The 15,801-nt window shown below is 34.4% G+C and overlaps 3 protein-coding genes across 3 annotated transcripts; all 3 read left to right on the top strand.

The window, feature by feature from the left end:
- Positions 1 to 1,340: 1,340 nt before the first annotated feature.
- On the top strand, positions 1,341 to 4,211 carry LOC132278036 (sucrose synthase-like). The gene is made up of 9 exons (XM_059779868.1): positions 1,341 to 1,672; positions 1,753 to 1,851; positions 1,930 to 2,103; positions 2,218 to 2,334; positions 2,473 to 2,639; positions 2,746 to 2,970; positions 3,060 to 3,623; positions 3,748 to 3,892; positions 3,978 to 4,211. The coding sequence occupies exons 1-9, from the start codon at positions 1,343 to 1,345 to the stop codon at positions 4,008 to 4,010; spliced, it is 1,854 nt and encodes a 617-aa protein (XP_059635851.1). The 5' UTR covers positions 1,341 to 1,342; the 3' UTR covers positions 4,011 to 4,211.
- A 4,404-nt stretch (positions 4,212 to 8,615) lies between these two features.
- On the top strand, positions 8,616 to 9,919 carry LOC132280085 (gamma-glutamyl peptidase 3-like). The gene is made up of 4 exons (XM_059782202.1): positions 8,616 to 8,939; positions 9,071 to 9,235; positions 9,389 to 9,556; positions 9,664 to 9,919. The coding sequence occupies exons 1-4, from the start codon at positions 8,616 to 8,618 to the stop codon at positions 9,760 to 9,762; spliced, it is 756 nt and encodes a 251-aa protein (XP_059638185.1). The 3' UTR covers positions 9,763 to 9,919.
- A 1,328-nt stretch (positions 9,920 to 11,247) lies between these two features.
- On the top strand, positions 11,248 to 11,913 carry LOC132278453 (uncharacterized). Its single transcript, XM_059780238.1, has one exon. The coding sequence runs from the start codon at positions 11,248 to 11,250 to the stop codon at positions 11,911 to 11,913; it is 666 nt and encodes a 221-aa protein (XP_059636221.1).
- The last annotated feature ends 3,888 nt before the right edge of the window (positions 11,914 to 15,801 follow it).

Below are 15,801 nucleotides of genomic sequence, written 5' to 3'. Positions count from 1 at the left end.
GGAACAGCAGGAAGCTGCACGCAATGGTACTCCTAAACCAGATGCTTCTATCTCCAGTGAAGGTCACTTAAGGTAATTTATTTGTTGTGTTATTTGTGTGTTCTACTTCTTTTTCCTTTTTACTGGTAAAAAAGAATGCTTACTTTGCATATGCTACAATGCTTGCACTAGTGAAACTGCAACAGCACAGCAGTTGAGGAAAAGCCAACTAAGTGTTGGGGAGATTACAGTGACAGTGAAGCTGAAATTGTTGAGGAATGAGGATACATGTTGAAGGAAGATTTTTGTGTTTCTTCAGGTAAACAAGATTTGTATTATATCCCAGTGGTTGACCAACCGAGAAAGACAAAGAAGTTGCAAGCTTAACTTAAGGCTAATTGTGGAATAATATAAATTCAGAAATTATCAATTCTAAATGTGTATTGCTTCCTTCTTAATGCTAAACTTTGATTTTTTATTTCTTTTGATTAATATTGTATATTTATGCTTTGCCACAACCAAAGTAAATAAATATTTTGTAATGTCATTACAAATCCAAAGGTAAAATTTTGTTATAATTTTAGATATATATATATAAGCAAACATCAACCTCTTCTTCTATCTTTACCTCTGATCATGAAAAATGGTAAGTTTCTTAGAGATTCTGCAATCTTCCATAATAATAAAGCAACATTCATATTATATAGAAATTTTTGGTTTCCCTTTATAGAAAAAGCACGTCGGTTTGGATTTCTTGGGTGCTTATGGAAGGTTAAGTGAAAAAGGTAACTGATGTGCCAATTTCTTACTATTTTCAATTGTAAAACCTAATTTACCATTATGGTGTGTGAGAGTTTTTATCCCTCCTTCTCTATAAATTCACACACGCCAATTGCATTCAGTCCGCACTATTACTCTCTTTCTTCTTCTTCTATACACATCTCTCCTCTTGTAAGATTTCTCCTTTTCCTTTTCTCTTGTGTATAATGGTTTTTGAGTTATTACTATTATTATTAATATTATTTTTTTAATAAGTAAGGTATTGATTTTTTATTTATTTATTTTGGATGAACATGAAATCCAATGATGATCACTTTTATTTTTCTATGTTTTGTTTTTGATAACTAATTTCTGTTTGTGTTGCATGGAAGGTCTCGTCTGGAAAATCTTGGTAAGCTATGGCCGAGTGTGTTATGACTTGTGGTCGTAGCCTTAAGGAGCGTTTGGAGAATTTTCTTCGGCTTCATAACTACAAGGGCAAGGTAAATTTTGATGGTTGACCTAATAATTTATGAGTAAGCTTTTGTTTTTTCCCACACACTGTAAATGAATGTTATACTTTGATGTTATTGTGCAGTCACTCATGGTGAATGATAGAATTCAGAACTTGAACCAACTTCAATCTGTTGTCAGAGAGGCAGTGGATTATCTGTCTACTCTGCCTTTGGATACCCCATTTTCTGATTTTGAAGATAGGTTTCAAGTGATTGGTTTGGAAAGGGGTTGGGGTGATACTGCTGAATCAGTGTCTGACATGCTTAATCTGCTCTTACAACTCCTGGAGGCTCCTGACCATTGTGCTGTCGAGAAATTTCTCGGGACAGTCCCTATGGTTTTCAATGTTGTTATTCTCTCACCCCATGGTTACTTTGCTCAAGACAATGTCTTGGGCTATCCTGATACTGGTGGCCAGGTATGTTAAAATATTTATGATCAAAAAGTTTTGTCCCTTACTTTGTTGTTTGATCCTCTCTAAATTTGTTAACTTTACAGGTTGTTTACATTTTGGATCAAGTTCCTGCCATGGAACGCGAGATGCTTAAACGGATGAAAAAGCAAGGACTTAATGATATCATCCCTAGAATTATCATTGTTAGTATTGAAGTTTTCTTTATAATTCAGGTTTGTGATCCATTTGTTTTAGTGCTAATGCTTGATATTCTGTCATAGGTCACTCGCCTTCTGCCAGATGCAGTTGGCACCACGTGCAATCAACGCATTGAGAAAGTCTATGGAACAGAGCATTCATACATTCTGCGAGTTCCCTTTAGAACTGAGGAGGGAATTCTTCGCAAGTGGATCTCGCGTTTTGAAGTGTGGCCATATATGGAGACTTTCACAGAGGTGAACTTAAATAAGTTTAACAATATTTGTTTTACCATTTTCTCTTTATCTTTCACATTCAGTTACTCATTTCTTGATTAAATTTATTCTGAATTATGTTTCCAATTTCCTTAGGATGTTGCAAATGAAATTCTTGGAGAGTTGCAGACAAAGCCGGACTTGATCATTGGCAACTACAGTGAGGGTAACCTTGTTGCCACCTTGCTAGCTCACAAGTTTGGGTCAATCCAGGTACAATATGTTCTTTTTTTATTCAATCATTTTCTTCCTCTCAAGGATCAATCTAGCTGCATTTCTTACCTAGCTTCATTTTGCAACCATGTGGACCAAATATGTGTTACTTATGTGAGCATTCGACCTTTTTTGCAGAGTACCATTGCTCATGCTTTGGAGAAAACTAAGTATCCAAATTCTGACCTATATTGGAAGAAATTTGAGGAGAAGTATCATTTCTCCTCCCAGTTTACTGCTGATCTCATTGCAATGAATCATACTGATTTCATTATCACTAGCACTTTCCAGGAGATTGCTGGAAGGTACCATTAATTCTTGTTAATCAGCTAATTATGTGTATAATTAATTTGTTTTTCAATTATTTATTTTAAAATGACAGCCCCTAAACTATTATTTGTATGTTTCCAGTAAGAACTCTTATGGACAGTATGAAAGTCATACAGCCTTTACCATGCCTGGATTGTACCGAGTTGTCCATGGGATTGATGCGTTCGACCCCAAATTCAACATTGTTGCACCAGGGGCTGATATGTCCCTCTACTTCTCTTACTCAGTGAAGAGTAGGAGACTGACTAATTTCCACCCTGAAATTGAAGAGCTTCTATTTAGTGCTGTTGAAAATGAAGAACATTTGTAAGTTTCTTTCTCTTTGCTATGTCAATGTCCCATTTGTCCTGTTGACTGAATGATCACTGATACATTAATGGTGTTGGTGTATGCAGATGTGTGTTGAAAGACAGGAGCAAGCCCATTCTATTCACAATGGCACGGCTGGATCGCGTGAAGAACTTGACAGGACTTGTTGAGATGTATGGTAAGAGTGCTCGGCTTAGGGAGTTGGTGAACCTGGTTGTGGTAGGTGGAGATCGTAGGAAGGAATCCAAGGACTTGGAAGAGCAAGCAGAGATGAAGAAGATGTATGAGCTCATAGACACCTACAAGTTGAATGGTCAGTTCAGATGGATTTCTTCCCAGATGAACCGGGAGAGGAATGGTGAACTATACCGATACATTGCAGACAAGAGAGGAGCTTTTGTGCAGCCTGCTTTCTATGAGGCTTTCGGTCTGACAGTGGTGGAGTCCATGACCTGTGGCTTACCAACATTTGCTACATTGCATGGCGGTCCAGCTGAGATAATTGTGCACGGAAAGTCTGGCTTCCACATTGATCCATACCATGGTGATGAGGTTGCTCAAGTGCTTGTTAATTTCTTTGAAAAGTGCAGGGATGACCCCACTCATTGGGAAGCCATTTCGGCTGGAGGCCTTAAGCGCATTCTTGAGAAGTAAGTCTATATGCCATCCTTTATTGTTGATGAATTTTGTTAAATATATCTGTTTCTTTTATATAGTCTCAGTAAGTATTTTTTCTTTTTCCTGATTACTACTTGTACGTCTCTGTTTTTATAGTTTTACATGGCAAATTTACTCTGAGAGGGTGATGAATTTGGCTGGTGTTTATGGATTTTGGAAGCATGTGTCCAAAAAAGATGAACGTGAGATTGAGAAACGTCGCTACATCGAAATGTTTCATACCCTGATGTATCGAAAGTCGGTAAGCCCCTTCAGCCAGTGACTCTAATTTTATTTTAGAGAATTTCTTGGTACTTTATGCTTAACTTACCGAATTTTAATTTCAGGCTGAATCTGTTCCGTTAGCCGTTGATGAGTAGATCAAAGGAAGAACTATTATCACGGGATCTTATTGGACGGCATCAATTTTCCTTTTCGTTTTTTCTTTTTCAATTATCTCAAGATATTTGTTTTGAATAGACTGATAGGTAGTCAGTTATTGATAGTGAATTTGGTTTACATGGATGATTTTATTCATTTTTATCTTAGATAAAATTGATGAATATACAACATTTGCTATTTCCGTGGTAATAAATATCTAAATTCTATCATGTTTTGTTCGTTTTTGTAGATTGAATACTACATATATATATTTATACACACATACACAAATCTATCACTCCATTTAAGAAATAATTTACACCAAATGAGGGAAATTAAAACCTATATTATCAAATGTTAGTTGAGATATATAGGGAATCTTGTATCTGAGAAAGGAAGTTACTGTCAGTAACAGTATTGACATGAACAAGAAATTAGATAGCAGTAATCAGAAAGAATTAGAGAAACAAGATGAGGAAAAGGGAATGATGTGGAGAAAGCTGCTTCCTGAAGCTGCATATTTGCGCCTTAAAGAATCAGAAACTGGTCTTCACCTTAAGGTTTGCTACTGTAAGGGGATATGTATTTGCTAATATTATTCTGTTTTTGTTCGGGAAAAGTGAATGGGTATATATGGGTTTGGTGTTACTCTTGACTAATAGTTTAAATTTTTGAATCGAATCACCTGTTACACTAAGGGCCTGTTTGATTTCAGCGCTTAATGCATAACACGGTAAATGATTTTTAAAAATAAGTTTAATATGATAAGGACTATTTAAAAGAGGCCAAAATTTTAATCGCGGGGCTTATCGCAGAAGACGGTAAGTGGTTGGGTTTAAAAAATAACTTTTTAATGACTACTCTACCCTCATATAATTATGTTATCTTTTTTAGGGATTTCTCTAGGGCCTCTCTACAATTTTTTTAGACTCCTTTATGTGATTTCAATACCCTATATAAATATTATGTAATTCAAAACACATATATTTTAAATTTTACTTTTTTTAATTTCTGTAATACCATACCTACATAAATATTATGTAATCCAAAACCCATACATTTAAAATTTCCATCAATTATTTATATAATAGAATTTTATTCCTAAATAAGAATTCTTTTTCAAGTATTTTCTTTAATTTTTGTAGCACCCTTTTCAATACCTTACCTAAATATTATTCAATCCAAAACTCATATATTTTAAATTTTACTTTTTTAATCTTTATAATACCCTTTTCGATACCATACATACATATTATGTAATACAAAATCCATATATTTTAAATTTTCATATTTATTTATTTAATTGAGTGAATGTGGTTGTTTTATTAATATTTTTATATTCTAAATATAAAACTGTTATAAGTATCACAAATTGAGGGCAAAAATGTAATATGCATAACTTTCAGACTTCAACTTTTATATATAACAAACAATTTTAATGAATTTAGCAACAGGTTTTCAAATTAATACATTCAATACTTAAAATTTTAGCACTTAAAATTCAGTATTTGAAATTTTTAATGCTTAATTTTTAGTTTTATCAAACAGCACCTAATTAAATCTGTGGAGCACTAAGCCACACTTTGATATGTCTATTAAATCTGTGACTAGGCCAGAGTGGAAAAGTTTTAGAAACGCAAGTCCAATATAGCCCATTGCTAAAGGCACCAACTTTTATTAAAGCCCATTTCTAAAGTTCATTTTACCCCTTTTTTTTTTTTTTCTTTCTGTTAAAATTCGAAATAGCCCAATCCTATTGTCTTAATATGAAAGGATCCTCTACTTCAGAATATCTCTGTTGGATTATTATACATGGCTCAATTATTTTTTTATTCTTTTTCGAAAGTTAAATTTTCAATTTTATATATAAAATATTGACACATATACAGGCCATACGTGGCTCAATTATGCGATTTAATTGCAAGTGATAAAGTTTAATAAAAGAATGGCGTGATTAAATTTAGACCACCTGATTAAGCCTACAGAATCTTGCAGGGAAGATTCTTAAGAGGATTCTTTTTTGTGTTAGTGAACATCACGTAATAGAAGAACACATAATTACGGTATCATTTTAAATTTTAATGTAATCTATCTAGCTAATCAGCTACCCTAATTTAAAACTTCTTAAAATTAGGGGTATGTTTTAACTCTCAAAAATTAATAGTAACAATTACTAACCACGACATGGTGGCTGCCACAATCACTTTTGTGTCTAATCGACCCGTCATAATTATGGTTTGCAGTTGGGGTATTGCCGCAATCGCGGTAATGGACTCAGACGAATATTTGTGTAAAATGATCGAACTGATAGATTCATAAAAGTGTATAGCGATATCGGGCCTTTAAAACAAGTTTACGAATCAACTTATATATAATGTATCGGTCGATGCGACGAATCTTGATCACAATATATACTATCTATTCCTATATATATATATATATATACACTATTATATTAAAGTAAGATGGTGGAGGATCTATGGCCTTTTTAAACGTGGTGAAAATAATGAATCTACCAACTCGATCTTTTGTATCACCAGGCTATCTTTGTGAAAAGTGGAAAATGAGAAGTAACAAAATTTCAGAGACAAAAGTTTAAATACTGGACGACATGCCATTCACATGAAACGTGTTGGCATGTGCAATCCACTAGTATAATATAGTATTTGAAATATTTATTTATTCTTTTCAATATAAGACTTCCAATACAAAACATACTCGATGGGTTTCGCCTTTGTGTACGTTACCGAGTCACTAACGCGTTCACGTATTTCTCATAGTTTCTTGTTTGGTTGCAAGAATGGACTTTCATGCCAGAGGTTATTAAATGGTAGTGCAATTTGTTTCCTTTTGTTCTCAACTATGGAACATGGAAGTCATGGATGGCACCCAATAATAAAAGTTATAATTGTTGAATGTCAGTTTTTATGGTCAGCTCCGTAGGAAACAAAAAAGGGGGAATTGTTATACTTGTTGAATGTTAGTCTTTATGGTCCGTTTGGTAAGAAACAAAAAAAAGAGGGATAGAGAGAACAAATATACAAATATCGAATAAAATTCTTTTATTTAGTAGAGAGAAGACAGGAGGAAAAGGCAAAAAGAGATGAATGTGACATGCTTTATAGAGGAGGCAAGAAAAATAATGTTATTAAAAAAAATTATATTATAATACTGAGTATTACTTTTTAATTATTATTAAATAAATTCAATATTAGTAATCTCTATTTACTACTTCTTTCATAACAAAGTAAGGTTGTTAATTAAAAATAATTCATCTCTTCTTATTCTTCCATCTATTTTTTTTTTTTTTCCCTGGCAGGACGAAGCATAAATTTATATCCAGAGTTTATCTAATAATTTTTCGATCTTAATTTCTAAGCTGCTAATTAAAAGCATGATTGTGGATTGTGATATTGCATAAGAAGATTGGAACCATATTCTGAGGGGTATTTACATTATAAAGAAAAAGGTTGATTTGAGAAATTAATTTAGACAAGTTTGCATAAACTATTATATATCAAGCCCTCTAATCCAACTAATTATCAATAGAATTCAACTTTACAGTCGGATTGGGGCATCATTTTATATGGTCTAGCGGCTAGCGCGTCCAATAACATCAAGTCAAGTCAGTAGAACTATTCTATTCTTCCGAAAAAAAAAAAAAAAAGACAGCTTGCTTGCACCTACACACGTCCGTATATTACTGTAATTGCATTATAAGGAAGTTGAACAAGAAATGTACAGTCAATCTGAGGCTAAATTGACCGCCTTTTCTATTAAATCCCTTATTGATTCATTCCACATGCAGTACTGTCTATCTATTGTCCGAGATGTGGCGTCAAGGAAGCTAAAATAGACTTCAATCGCTTCTTGTCCCCTCTCTCCGCTTCCGAATCAAAAATGAGAAAGATCATTTTATCTTTGTTAGAAGCCATTCATTTAATTTGCTTGTTCAGGCAGAGTGGGCCTATCACTGGACAAATACGTTTCCTTCTCGGCCCAATTTTCATTACGGCGTGGCTATGAAACGGTCATACTGTTGACCAAAGAAGAGGTTTAGTAAACTTACAGATCCAACGAGCTACTATAAATTAGGAAACAGTAGACATGCATTATTATTCAGGTGCTTCAAAAGTAAGCCATTTTTTATTTTTTTATTTATTTCAACATGCATTGCATTATTCAGGTGCTTGAAAGGGTCGCGGTCGTTTTACAACCCATAAGAAACCGTGTCTTTGTTTTTCACATGGCAACAGAAACTCCCTTTTTTCTCCTCCGTGTGTTTGGGTGTGTGTATATATATATATATATTTACACATTATTTTATTTTTTCAGTAAATATGTTATTTTAAAATTTGGAAAGCAACTGCCGCGTTAAGCGTACTATCTGGTGACCAACCTATTTGTTTTTGCTCCTCCTATAAATTAAAGCTATTCCTCCTCTAACATTTCCAAACTCTACCATTCTCTTTCTCTCTACATATCTCGCTCTCTTGTTTCTCTCTCTACATATCTCTCTCGCAGTAATAGTTTTAGTTTCCATCGAGCAATACTTTTTCTTGTTTTGTTCTCTGATCTCTTGGGTACCTAGCTAGCTAAGGAAGATGAAGGTTAATCAAACAGCAGAGAAAAGGTATGGGCTGTTACTAGCGGCAAATGATTCCGAGTACGTGAAGGAAACGTATGGCGGCTACTTCAATGTGTTTGTAGCAGCTTTTGGTGAAGAAGGAGAAAGATGGGACTTGTTTAGGGTTGTTGAAGGAGAATTTCCAGACATGAATGATCTTCACAATTATGATGGTTTCGTCATCAGTGGAAGCCCTTTCGATGCTTATGGCAATGAAGCCTGGATTCTCAAACTTTGCTTTCTCTTGCAAACCCTAGACTCAATGAACAAGAAACTTCTTGGAATTTGCTTCGGTCACCAGGTAATTATTAACTTATATATATATATATATATATATATATATGAAGGTACTTAGTTAAGGTTCAACGGTTGTTGGTAGTGAATACTTAAATATTTAATAATGTAAATTTTTTTTTATGGATTGTTATACAGGTTCTGTGCAGAGCATTGGGTGGAAAAGTAGGAAAATCTTATAGTGGTTGGGATCTTGGGCTAAGAAAAGTGAAGATAATGAAAGACGACTCCCCATGCAGCTTTCTTGATGGTTTGGATGAAAATCTACCGGCCCTTTCAATCATTGAGTGCCACCAAGACGAGGTAACACTCTCTCTAGATCTCTCTTTTATATATACATGCATTGTGTACAATTACATATTTACGTATTATTATATATTAATCAAAGACATATATATATATATATATATGTTGAAGATCAACAAAGTAATTTCCAACAATAAATGGATCCAACAGGTGTGGCAAGTTCCTGTGGGTGCTAAAGTGATGGCTTGTTCAGAGAAAACTGGTGTGGAGATGTTCACAATTGGAGAACACATTTTAGGGATTCAAGGCCATCCGGAGTACACCAAAGACATCCTTAACAATATCATTCAGCGTCTTCTAAATAACAACTCTATAGAGGTAATTCAATTTAATTAGTTTCTTATTCATTCAATTTTTATTAAAATTTTTTTTTTTTTTTTTTTGTCATATTTCCTAATTTTTGGCTACTTGACAATTCATTACAGAAAACTTTTGCGGAAGACGTGAAATCAAAAATACTGCTAGCTGAACCGGATAGGAAGTGCTGGGGAAGGATTTGCAAAAGTTTTCTCAACGCTAGATAGGAACTAAAGACAACATCACATGATCATATTTTCACAAGGGCCTGATTTTTTTTTTTCATCATTTGTTCAATTAATTTGTAATTACCAGTTACTAATTAATGTTTTATATTTAAACTAACCAAATTTGGTTTATTAGCATAAATAAGTTTGATTGCAGTGTATACTCTCTTATAATGAAGGAAAAGTACTGAATATTCACATTCTATTTCATTATATCATATCTGACTCTATCCCATAATGTCTTAAGCCTTGAAGATTCATTTGTGAAATTTGAGCAAATTACTTCATTTTTTTAGATCTGCCCAGACTTATTGAAGAATTCGTACAAAACTTTCCAAAATTTGCTGTTTTATGAGTATATAGAGTTTGTGAATCAGAATGTACCAAAACAAATTGTATGATGAGAAAGCATACAGCTAGGGACAGTTATTTGAGCTAAATGAATGCAGAATATTAATTTGGACTATGAAAATGACTAATTAAAAATTAATTAATTCTACGATTTCAACTTAATTTAAAGATAACAAATAAAATATGTACCAAACTGCAGAAGGATGGAAATTTTGTATTGACCTAATTGAATCACAGCCAACAGGCTCGTGCAGTTTCACTACATATATGGTGGACGTGATTCTTAATTCATAGTAGGGTACAAACAAGCTTATTAGGGAAGTTAACATTAAAAGTTGGCTGGCCTGCGTGGTTTAAAAGATATTTTAATGATTTTGAGGGGAAGTATCTAATTAATAAAACAATGCTCAAACTTAGTTAATTCTGAAGCTATAGTCAGTTCACAATGGACCAAACTGAATTTGTTCATTGGCCTACTCTAACATTTATATTTATACTACAACGTCCCAAGTTTTCCACTTTTAGAAATCTAAATAAGTTATCTGTCTACCTTAAAAGTATATATAGCATATAGATTCTTCTTATCACTCGAGAAATGGAAATTAATTAATTTCATTTCTGAGTCAATTTCTAATTTCAGCCAATATTGATTCCTATAGAGTTTCATAATGAAATTTTGGATTCATCACAATAAAAGAGGGGTCAAAACCTGAAAATTCTCTAGCCTTCACAAGTAGGGATGGCCACGATGATTTAGGTCTTTAGACCTTATGGGGTGTCGGGTTTGATGCACGAGTTGTTGTTTAAGTGGATCAATCAATACTTGCTCAAAGGGAGAAGCATTTGGGAAGTCAAGATCCCTGGACAGCGCTCTTGGAGCTGGGGAAGACTTCTCAACCTAAGGCCTTCTATCAAACCTCTTGTCAAACTTGAAATTGGTAATGGTACAATTGCCAATTTTTGGTTTGACAATTGGTGCAGCCTAGATCCACTTCACCTTCTCATCTCTCCTCAACAGCTCATTGATACTGGCATTGACTCCAAAACAAAACTGAGCAACTTCATATCAAATTCTTCTTGGTTCTTCCCCCCTTCCATAACCACTTTATTCCCCAGCTACTGCAAGCCAATAACATGCCCCTGCCATATCCAGAAAAACTAGACAAAGTGTTGTGGATTCCATCTCCCAGTGGAGGATTCTCACTAGCACAAACCCTAAAGCACATGAATCAACACTTACCAAGTCCACCATGGACTCACCTTGTCTGGTTCAAGAATTCAATTCCCAAACATTCATTTACTCTATGGGTTGCTATCCAACAGAAACTTCCTACTTTAAATAGAAGATGTACATCCCATATTAATGCTACCATCTGTACACTCTGCAATTCTCACCTAGAGTCCCATGATCACCTATTCTTCCAATGCATCTTCACAAAGCCCTTGTGGTCATTTCTTCAAACAAGATGTGGTTTCCATATATTTCCTAACTCATGGCAGAGCCTCATCAACTGGGCATCTCATCATTGGAGAAATTGCAAAGGGTTCTACAGCAATTCAGTGGCAAAGCTAGCTCTGAGCTCACTTGTTTATAGTATCTGGATGGAGCGTAACAGACGCATCTTCAGGAAGAGATCCCTATCTCAAAATGCTCTGTTGCACCAAATTCTGGATACAGTTAGATTGGAACTCATGTCAGCATCACTCACAGATTCGCCGAGTTCCAGGCGTATCATTGAAGAGTGGGAGCTACCAGCCTCCGTTATCCGTCCTCCGACAAAGCCTCCAGACACTATTTAGTTTCTATTGGGAGAGTTTTCTTCTCCATGTTCACAGCTTTGTGTTGCGTCCTTCTTGGGCTTTCGTTATTTCTGTTGCTCCTTGGGGGCTGCCTTTGGGCTTGTATTTTGGTTAGCCTGGGCTAACTATGTTCCTTTCAAAGTTTATTAATAATAATATTTATTTACTTTTCAAAAAAAAAAAAAAAAAATGTAGGCAGCTTTTCCTCATCCATGGCTTGAGGCAGAGGCGGCTACGTCCATGGCCGGGGGGTCATATATATCTACATATACATACACACACAGACATCTTTGATTTTGGATATCAGATTTTCTCTACATATGAATCTTTGATGTTGGAGATCTGGGTTGATGATCACGCACGATACAATTGATTACGGAACATCAAAACATGTGGAATTTGATCATAGGACTAGAGACGTTAGGGCTTGTTTGGTGGGTATTGGTTCCAAATTCCAATGGTTAACCAATGGCATTATAGTTTTTTGAATTCCATAAGGGCTGTATGAGCCTTTACAGAAAATATTCCTTTCACGTGCTAGGCATGCTTTAAAAAATAAGTTTAGGTTTTTTTTTTTTTTTTTTTGCCACTTAAGAATTTCAGCAGAGTTTTTTGCTAATTGAGGTGTAATTAAGGGGGATTTATTTCAGTTTATCCTAAAGAATATATACCAATATTTTTTCACAAGAACCTTTTAAGAATTTTAGACAAGCTTGCATCCACATAATCTTTTGAAAATCTGTAGGGCTGTCTGGGCTATAAATGGGAATATAATTTGACCACTTTGAATTCCAACAGACCAGCCAGGACTAATCCAGAATTCAATTTCAAAGCTCAGATTCGGACATCATTTACAGTGTCAAGGCGCGTCCAAGATCAAGTCAATAGAAAAATTCTATTCTAAAAAACACACTGTATATTATATGATTCAAGTCGCCAACAAATATTTTTATGTGTGAAGGTATAGATATTGACTCACGAAATCACGTAAACAAAACTTAACCATCCCAGATTTGGATTCTCAAAGATATTCGACCGAATTTCAAGGAAATAAAAATAGTAGGGAAAAAAATAATAGAACCTTGCTCATTGAAGCAGTTATCTTATTTTTATTAAAAATAGTAAATGGATAAGAAAATAATTAAGTGGAGAAAATTAGAGTGAATAGCCAACTGAAAGCACAAGTTACTTTAAATTAGGAACAGTAGTCATGCATTGTTCAGGTGCTTCAAAACTACGCAGAATTTTTATTATTATTAATATAATTTTTACCATGCATTTTTAATTTATTCAGGTGCTTGAAAAGTAGGCGATTGTTTTACAGCCAAAAGAAAGCGTGTGTTTGTTTTTCACACGGCTACAGAAGCGATCTCTCTCCTCCATATAAATAAATAAATATATATATGTGACATATACTGTATTTATGTATATGTGAATACTACACAAAAGGGTTTCATCATTATATATGTATGTATATATGAGTCCAACACGTAACTTGGATAAATTAGGGACCAAATTAATAGGTTTCAAGTTAGTGGTTTACTAAAATGAAGTAGAAGTTTTCTCACGGTAGATAGGAACTATCATATTTTCATGAAAGGCCCAACCGGCCCTTTTGTTCCTTTGTTTAATTAATTAATTTGCAATTACTAATTACTATTTTTTTTTTTTTTTTTGTTGTTGTGGGGGTGGGGGCGCTAATTAATGCCAGTTACTAATGTTCTGTATTTTTAAACTAACCAAATTTAATTGGTTAGCGAATTCCAGTGTATACAAGTTCCATCTGATAATGAAGGAAAAGTACGGAATATTCACATTCTTTTATAATATATATATATATATATATATATATATATCTCACGTTTGACTCTAAGCAATATTAATGTCTTAAGCCTTGAAGATTCATTTGTTAAATTTGAGCAAATTGTTTCGATTGTCGAGAAGATCTGTGGGGACATATTGAAGAATCAGTAGAGCACTTTCCAAAATTTCTTGTTTTATGACAGACATTTGAGCTATCAATGAATGAATGCAGTATATTTGGACTATAAAAAGGACTAATTAATTAAACATTCTATGATTTCAACTTTAAAACAGAAGGATGGGAACTTCCTATTGGCCTAATTAATTTAATAACGCAACCAATATTAACTTGGTTACATAAGCTGGTGCAAACATGCTCAAGGAAGTTTAATTAATTATGAGTTTGAGTTTGAGGGGAAGTCGATCTCTCAATAAACAATGCTCAAACTCAGTTATTGTGATGTTCTTGAATTTTGTCATTTTTTAATTTCTGTAATTTTTTTATTTTTGGGGGTATTTTTGTTTTTTTCTCGTTTTGCATGCCAGACATCGTGGGGTGTGTCGGGTGCGTCCGAGGATTGGTTGGGGCGTTTCTTTGAATTTAGGACTCTTGAAAATGCACCAGCTGTCATTTCAGCATTTTTTCGTTTCTCGGGCCAAAAAGTCCCGGGTGGAGGTTTTGCTTGGGTTCATTTGCATCACATTTATTTTATTTAGTGTGTTAAATGTAGATTTTATATGGTTGATGTGCATTCGCATGTGTGGTGTAAATAAAAAAGAAAAAAAGAAAGATATTTCTTAGTGGTGGGACCCACCACCACTAACCCATTTGTTTTAGTGGCCATAAAGCCATATTTGGCCTTATTCTCTCTCTATATACCCGGCAGCCTCTCTCCCTTTTCTCTGTCTCCCTCTCTTTCTTTTTCTTTTTCTTTTTCTTTGTAATCAAGCATTCAAGGCTTGATTAAGCCTAGCCCCTTTAGGAATTTGTTGATACCTTGTGAAGCAAAGTTGTAGAGTTCGTCGAGGCCGTTAATTTGAAAGAAGCCAAACAGTATTTTGGCCAACCCTTGGATTTCGAATTAGGGCTTGGAATTGGGAAAAATTGAGGCTTTTCTCATCCATTGATCAGGTAGGGGTCTCTAATCCACAAGTTCTTATACTTTTGTGAGTTGAATCTCCTTTATTTGTGTCAAGCATGCTCATTTTATGTTAATTACATATTTTGTGCAAATATGTGATAGTTGATGTGTTGTGAATAAGCATGCTTACATGGGATTAAATTCTTGTTTTATGTACTTACTATGTTGAATCAATGATGATTGAAAGTATGAGTTGTATACTTTAGCAATTTATCTTGAGTAGCTTGTATGAGAATGTTATGGTTACATTGATGACTAGAAGCATAAAGCACTTATGCATTCATTGGGAAAGAAAAGGGGGAAAAGTGTTTTAAAACAAGTGAAATTGTTTTGGGAAAAAAATTTCTAAAAGTGTTTGCGAAAATCGGACGCCTAGGAGGCACCTAGTGGTCCACGATGTTAGTGTAATCTAGAAGGGAGTGTGGTTGAGTTAACTAGGCCGGATGCGACGCCTTGGAAGCGCCTTGTGGTCGTGGATAGTTAGTCAATCCTCCTTTCGTGACGCCTTGGAGGTGCCTTAGGTCGGATTATAGTAACGGTTTGGAAGTTGAAACTGAATTGTTTCGAAAATGGGGAGCGACACTTACATGACATTGCACTCTATTTGCATATGTGGTGTGATTGTGATTGGATGACATTCATTATACACTCATTATTGTAGTTGTTGAAATGTATTCCCTATAGTATGATCCCGTTTACTTTTTTTACCTATTTTTTGTGTGGATTCACGGGATTATAAGAAGTGTGTCTTAGAAACTTCCTACTGAGTTTATGCTCACCCCATTATTTCAACATTTTTCAGGTTCAGGGAAAGAAGTGGCGGACGACAACTCACCACAATTCTAAACGGGATTGGGACTTTTGTTTTGTATCTTTTGTAATAATAATGAGAAGAAATTTGTATAATGTTGCAAATGTAGAAATTGTGGAAGCAAATGGAACT

The sequence above is a fragment of the Cornus florida genome, unplaced genomic scaffold (genome assembly GCF_030987335.1).
Source record: "Cornus florida cultivar Cherokee Brave unplaced genomic scaffold, ASM3098733v1 CherokeeBrave_3.0.0_Hap2_Chr10, whole genome shotgun sequence".
Classification (NCBI taxonomy): Eukaryota; Viridiplantae; Streptophyta; class Magnoliopsida; order Cornales; family Cornaceae; genus Cornus; species Cornus florida.
The sequence above is the reverse complement of the archived record's forward strand: the minus strand, read 5'-3'. Positions and strand labels throughout refer to the sequence as shown.